We start from the raw sequence: 15,760 nt of genomic DNA, 5'->3' as shown, positions 1-15,760 counted from the left end.
ACCTGTTGCACTCTCACTGCTGCGCACACACACAAACACACACACATACACTTGCACAGAAACCAGGAGGTCAAAGGTCAAACAACAGTTGTTGTTTTTTTTTATTCCAGAGAAAGCTGGCAGCTGATTGGTCAGCTCAACAGAAAAAGGCAAAAATACAAACAGTCACATGAACAAAACAACCATCCAACAGACCAATGGCAGAGGAGCGTGGTTACCATGGCAGCAAGGAGGAGCTGCAGGTTTAAAGTGACAGAGTGACAGTTTAACGTCTCAGAGACTGTTAGCACTATTAGAACTGTTAACATTCCTCATTCAAACCAATGGGCTGTGTTAGCTTCAAGCTAACTCTGTATGTCAATATTTATTATTTTAAACAGCAAAAGGCTCCTGATCACTGATCAATGCCTGTGATTGATTATCAGTTTGGAAGTTAAATTTGATGTTTGCATAGATACTGAATGTGATGATAGTGCAAGAGACCGGCTGCTGAAACAGATCAATACTCTGAAGGTAAACACAGGAAACACTGAACTCTGGGAAACTGAGTCTTCAGGTCCACCGGGATTTGTAGTTTTTGTTTCTCAGCAACAGGTTTTAGATGAAGCCTCTGAACTCAAACCAGAGGATCATCTGAACTCATTTATTATTACTGATTGACTGATTGATTAATTATTATTACAGCTGTTTTTTCAGGTTCTAGTTTCACTGGAATAAAACATCTATGGAAGGAAACAAAAACTCAGATCTCATTGGAACTTCACAGGTAAAAGATGCTCTGATCTCTGGCCACACCCACTCAGAGAGTTCACAGAAACACCTGCTGTGATGTCACAGAGGGGGCGTGGTCAGATCAGAGCAGGTGCTTCAGATGAAGTGCTGAATATGTTGGTTAAATAAATCAGAAGCTGCTGAACAGGAAGTAACTGAGGTGCAGCAGAGAGGACAGGTGAGGCAGCGAGCTGTTTGACAGCTTTTTTTTTTTTTGGGGGGGGGGGGCTCAGACTGTTTCACAACCAGAGACAAAGAAGAAGAAGAAACGTTTGGTTCAACAGAGCAGAGAGAAAATCTACTGAGGACACACACACCTGGACCCTACAGGTAACACTACTGAGAGAAAGAGTATGTGTGTGTGTGTGGTCTTTGGCTGCAGTTCAACATTTTGTTTTCACTAAATACTGTTTTACAGGATTATGATCAGCTTTTGAAACCTTATTCCTCCAAACTCACCTTGTGGGGACACAGGTGTAATCTAACTCTTCACTGTGAAAACCCTGTTGATAAAATTGTTCCTCTGACTTATTTCTGTTTCAGAGAAAAAGTATTTTTAAAAACATTAACTTTAAAACAAAGAAATTTGATCAGGTGGTCGGTCAGGTGGCCTAACACACTAAATCACTGTGACTGGTTTGGACCAATCAGCAGAGTGAGTGGAGGAGGAGGTCTCAAAGCGTCACAGGAAGTCTAAACCGTGTCTCTCTGCCCACGTCCTAATAAGGTGTTGTCCCCTCCCACTCCAACAGGTACTGGACCGTCCCCTGAGGAGTGACACGGCGAGCTAACACCTGGTACCTCTCCCCATTGGTCAGTCTGCCTGCCACACCAAAATACGAGGAGATGGAGGAGTGGAGGTGGGAGGAGTCAGAGGGGAGTTGGGAGGGGTCAGACAGGAAGTGGGAGGAGTCTGATGGCAGGTGGGCATGGTTTGTGGCTTCTGGGTCCTCCAGGATCCCAGAGAGCTCCTCCCCTCCAAGCTCCTCCCCCACCTCGCTGCGATTGGCCCACTGGCTGTAGCTGTTGCTGGGTAACTTCCTCTTCCTGCTGCCCACCCTCCTCCTGAGGAAACAGAAATCAAAGGTCACGGTCTTTCTACAGGGAATGATGTGGTCAGTAGTTAAACTGGTTATGATCCTAGCTAGCTATCTTTGCTATTTTTGAGGAGAGTATAAAAAGACTAGTAGGACTAGTAGGTGCTAACTTTAGCTAGGTAATCTAGGTAATGTCAGCAACTGCTAGTAAAAGTGTTAGCTAGCTAACGTTAGCAATCTAAGTAAGTTCTGAGTTTTACAGGGTTTTATTTGTACAGGACAGCAGAACACCTAGTAAGGGAGTGACACACAGTAAAGGTCCGGCCGGACTGGGAATCGATCCAGGGACCAGCTGCTCAGGGTTACTAAGGCCCATGTGGTACGCATCCTAACCATTCAGCTACTAGGACACCCCCTACAGGGTGTCTCTTGCCATGAGTCCACATCTTCATGTTTCAGTTGTCAGTTCTTTTCTGCTCAGCTGAGATGAATAAAGCTGGTGTTAGCGAGCGAGCTTCACCCAGCTGAGCTAAAAACAGGCGACCTTAGCTAGCTGCTAACTGATGCAGAAGAATGACTGAATAGTTTTTGGACTCAGATCTGTTCAAACAATACAGCACTGCAGCATCTGGAAAACAGGAGAGACTCAGAGAAGTTGGACCAGGAAACAGGATTTTCATTGGTTGAATTACATGAAGGAAGTGATGATGATGATGTCACAGCTGAGGACGGGTTGGTTAACTGGTTACCTGAAGTGGTAAGAGGCGCTGGTCGTAGCAGAGCCCGAGGTGGAGGCGTCAGTGGAATCCTGATCGATGCTGACGGTTCTACTGGAGGTGCTGAGGAGGAGAATCAGGCTGTTACTTGATCAGCTGATTAATGATTATCAGTAGACCTGGCGTATTGATTGGTTGATCTCACCTCTTGAGGCTCTGCAGTTCATCCAGGGTGAAGTCGAAGATGTTGGCCATGTGGTGGTTGGAGGTCCAGCTGCAGGACAACTCGTTCTACAACAGAGAGGAAACATTACGACTCTGAAATGACCACACAGGAAATGATCAGAGAAACAGGAAGTCATACGTTGGGGATGGCGTCCTCCAGGAGCCACTTGGACTTCCTCCTCTTCCTCTCCGCCGAAGCACTGCACACAGATGAGACAGGTTTACCCTCCACACTCTCACCTGACAGTCAGACAGTCACCAGGTAAGCCACAAGAACTACCTGTTTCTGACCACACCCTTCTTCCGGCCCCGTCCCCCGTCATTCTGAGTGCGCTCAGGAAACAGCTTGGAGGGGGGGTTGGGGGGAACTCTGGTCCTCAGACGAAAGATACATTTCCTCTTCTTGATCTCCTTCCCGCACAGAAACCTGAAACCAGACGAGTCGTGATGACACACCTGAGGCCGAGGAACCAGATGAGCTGCTGCAGGTGAGAGGGTCTTACTTGCTCTTGTATTTGTTCAGCGCATCCAACAGGTGCTGCCCCCTCTCTGCCGGAGGAGTGTTCGACAGCTGCAACAAAAACAAAAACACACACACTGGTTACAATCAGGATTAGAGTCCAGGTCCAGGTTTAGGTCAGTCCAGTTCGGTACCTTTCCGAGCTGTAAGTGGTCCCAGTTGGCGGAGACAAAGGCCAGGATCTCATCGAGCTCAAAATATTTCTTCTTGCTGCTGACGGACAGGTTGTAGAGAACCAGGTGAACCAGGTCAACCCACCTGAGAGAGAGACGACGGACGTACTCTGATCCTTTATTACAGACCGCACAGAGGAAGAGGTAGAACCTGAGGAGGAGGACAGGGGAGGTCAGGAGGAGTCAGGAGTGAGGAAGAGGAGGAGGTGAGAGGACGTACCGGTCTCCAAACATCATGGACTCCTGCAGACACTGTGTACAGGCCTCATGGAACCACTGCTGACACCTGAAGCACTGCAGCATCTTCAGGTACCACCTGCACACACACAGGTCACATGATCAGCAGTGATGTAACACACAACACCTGACGACATAAGACTGTCTCTGATTGGTCGGTCTTACTCTCCAGGGCCTCCACAGTAACAGTAACACTGCTGCTGATTGGTCCGGTGCTGAGAGTCCCAGTCCAGAGAATCCAGGTCGTAGAGCAGGACCTGCTTCATGGCGGACAGAGCTTTGGCTATAGGACCTTTCTTCAGAGCGCCTCCTTTCTGTGTGTGTGTATGGGGGAAGACAGACAGGTGGTCAGTGTGTGTGTGTGTGTGTGTGTGTGTGTGTGTGTCTGTATCAGTGTGTGTATTTACCCTGACAGCCAGAGCGAAGACACAGCGTCTACAGAACCAGGGACTGACACTGTTACTGCCCTCTACTGGAGGAACATGGCACTGCTGATGGAAACCTGAGAGAGACAGACAGGTGATTACCTGCTTCTCTGGTTCAGGTATAACCACAGACTCACATTAAACACTTTCACAAACTGAAGCTTTCTAAAACCCTGGAAACTGGATTCAGTGCTTTTCATGACTTTCCAGGACCTGGAACGCTGTGTTTGGGTTGAACGTTTTGTCTCCTGAAATGATGTAAGACAGGTTTCCAGGTGTGTTTACTCTTGTTTGACTGGTGAGTCACAGGTGTCCAATCAGCAGCCAGGTGTTTAAACCCCAACACATAGACAATATCATCATACAGTCAACCCGTCTGTCTGTCTCTCTACCTGTCTCACTCACCGATGCCACACTTGCCACAGATGAGGATCTGGTTGTTTGATTGGCTGTCAGAGTTTGGCTCCACCTCCCGACACACGGAGCATCGAGGCTCCTCCCCCGGCACTCCAGCTGCAATATGATTAAGACAAAAGATTGTGATTGACAGGTCAGTCAGACAGACAGGAAACAACAAGATGGTGAGACACATTTTCAACCTGTTTCTCTCTCCGCCTGTCTCTCTCTTTCTCTCTCTCACCGTGTTGGATGTCCTTCCAGAGGACCCAGAACTTGGAATTGTCCTCGAATGTGACGAAGCAGCTCTGCCTGGGGGGGCTCACCTGTCGACCAATCACAAAGCAGAGATTTACAGCAGCCAATCAGAGGACAGAGCTGTGTGTGTGTGTGTGTGTGTGTGTGTGTGTGTGTGTGTGTGTGTGTGTGTGTGTGTGTGTGTGTGTGTGTGTGTGTGTTACCCTCTGTATCTTGCCCAGGTAATAGAGTCCATCTGACCAATGACAGAGGACGAATTGTCCCACGCTCAGACTGGACTCTGCCCCCTCCTCCTCCTCCTCCTCCAGGCCACGCCCCCTCCGACATGCCCCACCCCCCGGAGAAACCTGAGGCTCCAGACCACAGAAGGCCTCAACCAGGTCCTCAAACATCCTGAGAGACAGACAGGTGATCAGACAGAGAGACAAACTGAGCTGACGCTAACTGAGCTGATGCTAGCGTTAGCTCAGGTTGTTTTTAGATGATTCCTTCAGTGTTCATGGTTCAGGAGGTTGGAGCTGTATTATTCACAGAGGCCTCGCTGAATAAAACAGTGATGTGGACTCAGGACGTGGAGAGCAGCTGTTTGATGAGCTTGTTTCTCTGATAACTGAAGATCCAGACGTTGGATGACAACAACCCTTCATCTGGTTTCAGATCAATTCAATTCAATTTTTCAATTCAATTCAATTTTATTTATATAGCGCCGTATCACAACAACAGTCATCTCAAGGCACTTTTCATATAGAGCAGGTCTAGACCATACTCTTTAAAATAGGTATTTACAGAGAGAGACCCAACAAATCCCACCAAGAGCAAGCACTAGGCGACAGTGGCAAGGAAAAACTTCCTTTTAAGAGGCAGAAACCTCGAGCAGAACCGGACTCAGGGTGGGCGGCCATCTGCCTCGACCGGTTGGGTTAAGAAGGAGAGGGGGGGGGGGGGGGGGAGAGGGGGTAGAGAATAGCGAAAGAAGAACATAGCATAACACAGGTTCCATATCAGATGTAAGATGAGGCCAGTAATACAGCAGTAGTAGTGATAGTAGTGATAATTAAAGTATTAACTGCTAACACAGCAATACAACTAATAGCAGTGTAAGTAATTTCTAATTCTAGCAGCAGGTGTTGAGTGGAGTTGTAGGAGCAGCAGGAGACTTGTCATCACAGATCAGACTCTACAGCTCCAGAGGCAGAAATACCTGCAGAAAGAGACAGAAGAGGAGAGAGAGACGGAAGAGCACAATACTACAGGAAAGGGGACATATTGAGTTAGTAACATGTAACATGGGATATGAATCCATATTGAGTGGAGAGAGAGAGAGAGAGAGAGAGAGAGAGAGAGAGAGAGAGAGGAGCTCAGTGCATCATGGGAGATCTCCCGGCAGTCTAGGCCTATAGCAGCATAACTAAGGGATGGTTCAAGCCTGAGCCAACCCTAACTATAAGCTTTATCAAAGAGGAAAGTTTTAAGCCTACTCTTAAAGGTGCAGAGGGTGTTTCTGCCTCCTGGACCCAAACTGGGAGAAGGTTCCACAGTAGAGGAGCCTGATAACTGAAGGCTCTGCCTCCCATTCTACTCTTGGAAACTCTGGGAACCACCAGTAAACCAGCATTTTGGGAGCGCAGAGTCCTGGTGGGATTGTAGGGGACTATGAGATCTTTAAGGTAAGATGGAGCCTGATCATTAAGGGCTTTGTATGTGAGGAGGAGGATTTTGAATTCTACTCTAGATTTGACTGGGAGCCAATGTAGAGAGGCTAACACAGGAGAAACGGGATCTCTTTTCCTAGTTCCTGTCAGTAGTCGTGCTGCAGCATTTTGAATCAGCTGCAGAGTCTTTAGAGACTTGTTGGGGCAGCCTGATAATAATGAATTACAGTAGTCCAGCCTAGAAGTAACAAATGCATGGACTAGTTTTTCTGCATCTTTTTGGGACAGAAAATGTCTAATTTTGGAGATGTTACGCAGATGAAAAAAGGCAGTCCTAGAAGTTTGTTTTATGTGTGAGGTAAAGGACAAATCCTGATCAAAGGTGACTCCCAGATTCTTTACAGTGGAGCTGGGAGCCAGGGCAATGCCGTCTAATGGAGCTACATCATTAGAAAGTTTGTTTCTGATGTGTTCAGGACCAATTATAATGATTTCAGTTTTATCTGAGTTTAGTAGTAAGAAGTTGCTTGTCATCCAGATTTTAATGTCCCTAAGACAAGCTTGGAGTTTGGCTAGATGATTGGTTTCATTAGGTTCCATTGACAGATAAAGCTGTGTATCATCTGCATAACAATGGAAATTTATGGAGTGTTTCCTGATAATATTGCCCAAGGGAAGCATATACAAAGTGAAGAGGATTGGTCCAAGCACTGACCCTTGTGGAACTCCATGTCTAACTTTTGTGTGTATGGAGGAGTTGTTGTTAACATGTACAAACTGAAGCCTATCAGATAAATAGGACTTAAACCAGTTTAGTGCAGTTCCTTTAATGCCAATAAAGTGCTCCAGTCTCTGTAAAAGGATGTGATGGTCAATTGTATCAAAAGCAGCACTGAGATCTAACAAGACAAGTACAGAAACAAGTCCGTTGTCTGATGCTATCAGAAGGTCGTTCGTAACTTTTACAAGTGCCGTCTCTGTGCTGTGATACAACCTAAATCCTGACTGAAAAACCTCAAATAAACTATTGTCCTGTAGAAAGTCGCACAACTGTTTTGCAACTGCTTTCTCCAGGATCTTAGAAAGAAAGGGGAGGTTAGATATAGGTCTGTAGTTGGTTAATACATCTGGATCTAGAGTGGGCTTTTTTAGAAGAGGTTTGATTACAGCTGTTTTATACGTCTGCGGAACATAACCTGTTAACAAGGACAGATTTAACATATCTAATACAGGACTGCAAATTAAGGGCAGAGCTTCCTTAAGCAGCCTAGTTGGGATGGGGTCTAAGAGACAGGTTGAAGGTTTAGATGCTGAGATAATTGATGTGAGCTGGGCTAGGTCGATGGTAGAAAAGGAGTCAAGGTTAGGTTTTGCAGCTGACTCTATGGATCCTGTGTTATGGCATAAATCTGTACTGATTGAAGGCAGGATGTGATTAATTTTATCTCTAATGGTAGAGATTTTATCATTAAAGAAGTTCATAAAATCATTGCTACTGAGGGTTATAGGGATGCGTGGATCTATAGAGCTGTGACTCTCTGTCAGCCTGGCTACAGTGCTGAAGATCAGATCAGAGTTCTAATGTTAGATAAAGTGATGGTGACGTGAAACATTCAGAAACTAGTCAGTGAAAATGTTTTAATGTCGCTAACAGAAAACACTGTGGATTAACTGAATGAAACGATAACGACAGGAAATAACAAACCGCTTCAGTGAAATGATTTCATACGATCTGAATCTGAAGAAAGCAGAAATAACAGCTCTCACTTCACTGTGACTGGTCCACCTGTGAAGAGTTCAGGTTCTGGGCTTCAGACTCAGATCAGAGACTCTGCTGAACCAGGCTGAAGTTATTGGTTCACTACACTGTAAAAAACACCTGCTGTTTGGTTTGAGTGGAAGACACGTGTTAACGATGGTGTCACAACTAATCAACTTAAATGGATTAAAATGCCCAGTTAGACAGACAGACAGACAGACAGTCAGTTAGACAGACAGTCAGTCAGGTTGTGGCTGTGAGTCATTCCTGGACTGTGGGGGGGGGGGGGGGGTTGACAGATGGAGCATGCGCAGTGGGTCCTCTCGTCAGATATCGTTAACTGACGGACCCCACCCCCCCAACCCCCCCCGACTAACTATTACCCCATCTAACTAACCATTAACTATCATTAACTAACACTGACCACCAGCTGACCCGGGTCAGAATCACTGAACTAACGGACTAACTCTGGTCATGAACAGGAAACTAACCCGGGTTAGACAGGTCTAACACCCGGTGTAACGGCTGTCCGGCAACAAGGGTGTTCACCCTCCGACACGTCAGTCCGTTAACTGCAAATACAAACCGTTTTTAGACCGACATGCAGGCCACGAGTTGCCGAGTCTGACCCGGGTTAAACTAACCGGTTAAACCGAGCGGTTACTGGAGCGGAGGCAGGTTAACACAGAGAAGCGGAGCCGTCTCACCTCCTCTAATCTGGTCCAAGTCCCCCGGTCCTCTGGTCTGGAGACAGACAGGCTGTTGTTCCGTCAGACAGGTCGGTCCGCAGCGGGACAGACAGGCAGCCGGTCTGTGTCTCCTTGTCCTCGGTGTCTCTGTGTCTGAGTCGTGGCGCTAAACTTCAAACTTCCACCGTCGCCATTTTTTCACTTTTCCCGCGAATCACAGGAGGGAGGGTTTCATCGTTTACATACACTGCGTCATCACCGCCGTCGTCGTCGTCGGCGTCATCACGTCACCGCGGGAAGTCCCGTCCATTCAAAACTCCATTCACTTTTTCACTGATTTAACAGAGTCACAGAGGCTGAAACCAGCTGATCTGACCTCAAAGACAGTATCAGTTCTGAGGATGAGGTCTTCACTCAGACCACCAGGACCATCAGAAATCAGGACCTGGATCACAGACCCCCTGATCCACCATTATATTTAATGTTATATTTCATTAGATTTCATTTGTTCATTAGATTAAATATCCAGTCACTGAAAGATGAAAGCTCCAGAGCGGCCACTAAATGCTGCTAAAGCTATATTCAATAATAATTAATAATCAGACTTAATTATTTATTCATTCATTTACTTATAATGTGACAAACATCAGTGACTCAGTCCAAAATAAAACAGAGACGTAGCTTCACTCACCATCTGTTTAATGTTGAAACCTTCAGCTCTACATCATCAATAAGAAAAGTTATTGATCAAAAACAACAGACATCACTGATCTGAATATTTATGACAACAAGAAGCTGCTGCAGAAAACTGCTCAGAGAGCTTTAGGTCAGAGGTCAGAGATCAGGGTTTAGGTCAGAGGTCACTAAAGATCAATGACCTAATCTGAATCTACACAATGACAGAATCAACTCCTATAGTTCTTACCATCGATCAATAACCATCATTCATTTGTTGATGTGGGGGGGGGGCTTACTTTATTGAAGAGCCTGGATCCAGAGGATCAGGTTTAAATCAGGAGTTTAAATTTATCTGTGACGATTCTGTGAGTCAGCATCAGTAGGAAGTGGTTCTAACCCTGCTGGACTCTGTAGTCCTCAGTCTGGACTACAGAGTCCAGACCTCAGTGAAGAGTCCTGGATTCTCTGGGCTCCTGACAAATGAAATCATAAATAAAATCTTCAAAAATCAGTTTCTGGTTTTAATTTGTCTTGAACCAACAGAATCCAGGAGGAACCAGCAACCTGTCAGGATCCTCTAAACAACAAACGAACAACAAACAGCAGGCGACTCTTCAGGGACCTCTGATGTTACAAATATTTGGTTCTGGTTCAGTCCAGACCTGCTGATCAAGACCATCACTGGAACTATCAGGCTTAAACCTTATGGCAAAGGTCAGAGGTCAGGGGTCAGAATGAGGTCCATATGTAGAGATTAGGTCAAAAGTCAAAGATCAGTTTTTGTGTCAGGGTCCAGGTCAGGTCAGAGATGAGGGTTCAGGGGTCAGAGGAGTCCGGTTTAGGGTCAGAGTTCAGAATCCTGGTCTGGTGTTGGGTCGTATCTTCATCTCGGTGAACCGGAGCGAGTACTGCCAGCCAGTCCAGCTCGACCACTCCACGCCATCTGCATAAGAGGCGTGGCCTCCTCTCAGGTACTGCCCGTTCAGGTTGGAGGTGTGGCAGTTTCGGTACCACCATGCCCCCTGGTAGTATGCCGCGCAGTTGTTCTCCGACTGGTCCTGGTCCCGGTCTTTGGTGGTGAACCGCATCCCAGAGTGCTTCAGGAGGGAGTCACCTGGAGGAGACACAGAGAAACCTGTAGTCCTGCTGGCTTAGGTCCTACTGCAGAGTACAGCTGTAGAGCTGGTCCTGGTACCTGCAGTCCCAGAGTACTGGTCCACGGTCAGCGGGTACCCATCCTCCTCAGGGTTCACCGAGTCCCGACCCACAGAAAACTCAGCATAACGAGCGAACACCGTGGCGTTATCAAAGTCCGCCATGTCAATCCGCAATTCGACACCTCCAGACCTGGTCAGAGAGTAGATCCTCTGTAGACCTGAGAGACAGACAGGTGGAGAGACAGACAGACAGGTGGAGAGAGAGACAGGTGGAGAGACAGACATCATCAGTGGTTATTACCTGTTCAACATGAATCATAGAGACACTGAGCTCTGCAGCCTGGAGGGGATCAGTGTGCGTGCGTGTGTGTGTGTGTGTGTGTGTGTGTGTGTGTGTGTGTGTCAGACCTAGCCAGTGTTCTCCTGTGGTTTTTCCAAAGCCATCCCTGTACGCCTCCCAGCCTCTGAAGAAATTCACTGAACCATCCTCCCTCCTCTGGATCACCTGCACACACACACACACACACACACACACACACACACACACACACACACACAGCTGCAGGTTAAACCAGGACACCAACACCTTCCTGTTTGTTGCTAAGCTAATTAGCGTTGGACGGCTCATCGTTAATCTTTACAGACTGCAGTTCATCTGGTAACCAGCAGAGGGAACTGTGTGTGTGTGTGTGTGTGTGAGTGTGTGAGTGTGTACCGTCCAGCCTCCTCCATCAGTCGTCATGTCACAGTAAACCATGAAGCCATCAGGGTCGTGAAGTGGAAACACAGAATAAACTCCGTCCTGAGAGACGCCGGACGCCATGACATCACTGCAGTCCCTAGGTCTGAGAGCTGGGGTGGGGGTGGGGGGTCAGGTTGATGGGGCTGAACTTTGCTGGCGGATCTAACAACTCAACTCTGCTGCTAAGGTTTCATTTTATCACATGAGAGAAAACTACATGGTTACCTCTGTGTGTGTGTGTGTGTGTGTGTGTGTGTGTGTGGTTGTCGTGGTTACCTCTGTTGTTGCTGTCTCTCTGCAGCTCTCCCTTCAGTCTCCTCAGACTCTCCGTCTCCCTCTGCAGGCTGAGCACAGAATCACTGAAACTTGCAGCCAGCTTCACCACACCTGAGTGACTGTCAGACAGCACCTGGACAGGTGAGGGAGGGGGGCAGGTGAGTCACTGTTTGTAATGAGTCGTGTTTCTTCTCTCTGATATCACCTGGACTCACCTGTATGATGTGGCTCTGCTCGCTCTGCAGCCCGTCCAGCCGCTGGTCCAGAACACCTTGTCCTCTTTTCAGCGAATCCGCTTCCAGCCTCAGGTTGTGGGCATGGCCCGACAGCACCTTCAACTCCTCGGCCAGCTTCTGGACCAGCCCCCTCTCCTGCCAGTCGTCTGCATTGTGATTGGTCAGCGCTCGCAGCAGAGAGCTCTGCAGCGCCTCCCATCGCAGGAAGTTCTCACTGTAGTCTGGACAGTTTGGGTCCAGGAAGATGCTGATTGGCTCTCCAGCTGTGACATGGGACACTGTCACCAGAGCGCCAGACTCTTTGGGATTGGTCGAGATCACAGGCGAGGAGGACGATGAGGATGAGGAGGAGAGGACTCCACCCCTGTCGCCACGACAACAATGAACCACAGATTTATATCAGTGCAAACAGACAGGTTAAAGACGGGTTATAGACAGGTGTGTTTACCTGCTGATGAAGGGCAGGGGATACTGGTTCAGGTACAGAATGATGACTGTTGCTGTGATAACGGCTGCTATGACGACCAACACGACAACAGACCATAACAGGAAGTTGCAGCATCTCTGAACACACACACACACACACACACACACACACACACACACACCAGAGGTCGACATGTTATTATTGTTTATTTCTGACATGACTAAACAGTTTCATTTTCAGGTTGTTTTTCAGCCCTGAGTTTTGTCTGTCAGGCTCCACACAGCCACCCATCAGAGAATTAGAGGATCGTCTGTATCCAGCCTGATGGGGAGGGTTTTGGGGGGGTTAATAAATTTGATGTTTAATGGTTTAATGGTGGAGAACACGTTCCCTCCTGCAGTGATTTAATCTGTAGACGACAGTGAAGGCGACAGCTGCTGCAGATTAGAAACACTTTGATCTGAGAGTTTAACTCCAGATTAAGAGGAATTAACTCTGCACGTCTGTTTCTGCTCTGACTGACTGTTGCTGCTACATGCTAACAGCTAACGTGTTACCTTGTGTTTATTTGGTCTTTTTCCATCGAGCTCTGAGCTGCTGTTGTTCATGATGGTCCACCGATCGTTCAGCATCATCCTGATAAACAAACAGAGTTTCAGCTGCTTTGGTTACTCCCTGTAGAACTCTAGAGCCTCCTGAGAACCTGCATACTCTCAAACATGTGACAGTGGCACAGTTCAAAATGTCACCTCACCTCAAAATGTCACCTCTGTGACATTTTCCTCATTGAATCCTATACATTGCTAAAGAAACTCTAAAACCTCTTTACCTCTAGAACTTAATTGGGTCTTTAAATCCAACCCAACTACTTGTACTTATTTAAGGGCTTCTAGAACCCATTCTGGTCCTGGGACCTCTGGAACCAACCTAAAGACCCAGAATATCTTTTAAAGCATCTCCAGAACCTTCCAATCCATCCTGAAAAAAATATTCTCAAAGTCCTTCTGATAGAGCTACAGTAGAATTTAAATCTCAGTGAGTTCCTCTAGAACCTCCTCAGGGATCTATGAATCGTACATTAGGGTTAATTCTAACCCACTGAGACACTTTCTAAATGAGCTCTAGAGCCTTCCTATAAACTTCTAAATGACCCCTACAACATCCTTAAAGACCCACAGATTTTGACTCTCTAGAACCTTACGAAAGATTTTGAACTTCCTCATTAACCCTGTGAATCTCAGTAAAAACCTCTAAAAGCACTGTGACTGTCCTCCCCGGCCTCTAGAACTTTGTAATGATTCTGAGAACCTTCAGCCTCTTCAGATTCCTCAGGGACATCCAGCACCTTCCTGTTGATTCATGGAATCTCCTTAATGACTAAGTACCCAGAGAACCTCCTCGAGAACATCTAGAACTTACATGAGGATCAACTTAAATACATTAAAAACCCTCAGACCGGAGTCAGGCTGATGGTACAGACCTGTTTACATTCAGGAGTAAACTTGAGCAGCTGGTCTGCGGTTCCCTGAGGTTCTCAGTGTCAGGTTCTGTCAGCTTCACTTTAATGTGACTGATCAACACTGACTTTAAACACCTGAGTCTCACAGGAAACCTTAGATCTACAGAAACCATCTGAAAACCTCAGAGGTTCTGTCTTTCACTGTGATGTTTGATTTGTCTGATGGTTGATTTTGTTCTTGGGTCTTTTCTAACTGTTCGTCACCTCCTGACCTCATTAACAGGTATAAGTTCAAACAGCAGAACCAACACAAACAGATCAGAGATCAGCAGCAGCAGGATCTCACAGAATGACTTTACAAAGAAGAGATTTGATCTTCTAGTAAAACTTCACATGGAGAACATTTATAGACCCAAAATAAACAATAAATGTAGTGGTCCAGGACAGAAGAGGAGCTCAGGGTCACGTGATATACACAAACCTTTACAAGGTGGATTTCTCATTTCTAAACTGAGAAAATACCCCCAGACCTCAGAGTGTTAATGAGAGTCCAAGAGTTAATAACATTTAAATGAAAAATCTGAAGTTGTGTGTTAAACTAATCATTTTCGGCAGAAATGATTCATCTGTCAAACTGAAGCAGGTTACCAAACCTTTTCCATTTGTCTTCATTTATAATAATCCTTACTGTAAAATAACAAGAAAAAACATTTTAACAATAATTGAAATTTAAAAAGATGACTGAAGTAAAATGATAAAACGTTTGGATCAATGAACCATTAAAATCACCTGAGGTTAATTTATGTTCTTTACTCTGCAGCTGAATAAAATTAATTCAACTGTTCTGTTTCTCTGCTTCGGATACAAACACGTCTGTGAGGATTTAAATCTGAAACTGCAGCTCTGTTATGATCATTACTCATTGATCTCTGATATTAATAATCAATACAGTTACCTGGCTGTCTTCAGGCTCCACACCAACACAAGCCTCTGATGATGATCAATGAAAAATCCAAATGAAACTTTGTTTTCAGTTTAAAGCTTAATGATGGGTCCAGATCCTCAGAGACCATCTGGTCTGCAACGGGTGAGAGAGGGAGAGAGAGAGGGAGAGAGGGAGGCAGGGTGTTAATCTAATCAGATTTAGTTCAGTCTGTCACACTCAGCACAATACTAACATGCTAACAACATGTTCATCAACACACTGTCATGTTCATCAACACCCTAACAACATGCTAACAACATGTTCATCAACACACTGACAACATGTTCATCAACACCCTAACAACATGCTAACAACATGCTCATCAACACACGGTCATGTTCATCAACACCCTAACAACATGCTAACAACATGCTCATCAACACACTGACAACATGTTCATCAACACCCTAACAACATGCTAACAACATGCTCATCAACACACTGACATGTTCATCAACACCCTAACAACATGCTAACAACATGCTCATCAACACACTGACAACATGTTCATCAACATGCTGACAACATGCTAACAACATGTTCATCAACATGCTAACAACATGTTCATCAGCATGCTAACAATATGATCATCAACATGCTGACATGCTGACAACATGCTCATCAACACACCAACAACATACTAACCACAAGCTTACGACATGTTCATTAACATGCTAACAACATGCTAACATGTGCATCAATACGCTAACAACATGCTAACAATATGTTAATCAACATACTAAAACATGCTAACAACATGTGCAGAGGAGGAGCTGCGATTCTGAACTCAGACTTCATCCTCTCTCTGATTCAGCTGCTCCATCACAAGTATGAAGTGCTGTAACTGATCAAATCTTCATGACTGAAACACAAACACTCAGTAACTCAGAGGTGATAAAACAGAGGCTGCAGTCCTACGGTCTGTTTGTTTATGAAGGTTCC

The 15,760-nt window shown here is 46.0% G+C and overlaps 2 protein-coding genes across 3 annotated transcripts; both read right to left on the bottom strand.

The window, feature by feature from the left end:
* Window positions 1-70: 70 nt before the first annotated feature.
* Window positions 71-9,107, bottom strand: phf19 (PHD finger protein 19). Its single transcript, XM_018693068.2, has 14 exons — window positions 8,877-9,107; window positions 4,962-5,151; window positions 4,745-4,826; window positions 4,510-4,617; window positions 4,087-4,181; window positions 3,845-3,993; window positions 3,663-3,758; window positions 3,404-3,593; window positions 3,253-3,320; window positions 3,030-3,176; window positions 2,889-2,949; window positions 2,730-2,815; window positions 2,558-2,647; window positions 71-1,836 (listed from the first exon to the last, which is right to left on the bottom strand). The coding sequence occupies exons 2-14, from the start codon at window positions 5,148-5,150 to the stop codon at window positions 1,491-1,493; spliced, it is 1,707 nt and encodes a 568-aa protein (XP_018548584.1). The 5' UTR covers window position 5,151; window positions 8,877-9,107; the 3' UTR covers window positions 71-1,490.
* Window positions 9,108-9,556: 449 nt separating this feature from the next.
* LOC108894306 (fibrinogen C domain-containing protein 1) lies at window positions 9,557-14,903 on the bottom strand. Of its 2 annotated transcripts, XM_018692943.2 has the most exons (9): window positions 14,789-14,903; window positions 12,932-13,010; window positions 12,396-12,511; window positions 11,927-12,311; window positions 11,712-11,844; window positions 11,409-11,545; window positions 11,102-11,198; window positions 10,732-10,911; window positions 9,557-10,650 (listed from the first exon to the last, which is right to left on the bottom strand). In XM_018692943.2, exons 2-9 carry the CDS (start codon window positions 13,007-13,009, stop codon window positions 10,388-10,390), a joined length of 1,389 nt encoding a protein of 462 aa, XP_018548459.1. In that variant the 5' UTR covers window position 13,010; window positions 14,789-14,903; the 3' UTR covers window positions 9,557-10,387. The 2 variants fall into 2 exon arrangements, with proteins under 2 accessions (XP_018548459.1, XP_050925441.1); XM_051069484.1 differs by lacking the exons at window positions 12,932-13,010; window positions 14,789-14,903 and having other exon boundaries at window positions 12,396-12,914.
* Between the last annotated feature and the right edge of the window lie 857 nt (window positions 14,904-15,760).

Source organism: Lates calcarifer, unplaced genomic scaffold, assembly GCF_001640805.2.
Source record: "Lates calcarifer isolate ASB-BC8 unplaced genomic scaffold, TLL_Latcal_v3 scaffold_20_43, whole genome shotgun sequence".
Taxonomy (NCBI): Eukaryota; Metazoa; Chordata; class Actinopteri; family Centropomidae; genus Lates; species Lates calcarifer.
Note: the sequence above shows the minus strand (reverse complement) of the source record. Positions and strands in the feature narration are given on the sequence as shown.

What these genes read in the sequence shown, in the direction of transcription:
- phf19 (XM_018693068.2), bottom strand. Translation starts at nt 5,150, where the DNA reads ATGTTTGAGGACCTGGTTGAGGCCTTCTGTGGTCTGGAGCCTCAGGTT. An exon ending in TCCATGATGTTTGGAGACCG is followed by an intron (nt 3,594 to 3,662) that starts GTACGTCCTCTC and finishes CCTCCTCCTCAG; the next exon opens with GTTCTACCTCTTCCTCTGTG. An exon ending in AGCGCCTCTTACCACTTCAG is followed by an intron (nt 1,837 to 2,557) that starts GTAACCAGTTAA and finishes CTGTTTCCTCAG; the next exon opens with GAGGAGGGTGGGCAGCAGGA.
- LOC108894306 (XM_051069484.1), bottom strand. Translation starts at nt 12,592, where the DNA reads ATGTCAGAAATAAACAATAATAACATGTCGACCTCTGGTGTGTGTGTG. An exon ending in CTGATGGAGGAGGCTGGACG is followed by an intron (nt 11,199 to 11,408) that starts GTACACACTCAC and finishes GTGTGTGTGCAG; the next exon opens with GTGATCCAGAGGAGGGAGGA. An exon ending in CACAGGAGAACACTGGCTAG is followed by an intron (nt 10,912 to 11,101) that starts GTCTGACACACA and finishes TCTGTCTCTCAG; the next exon opens with GTCTACAGAGGATCTACTCT.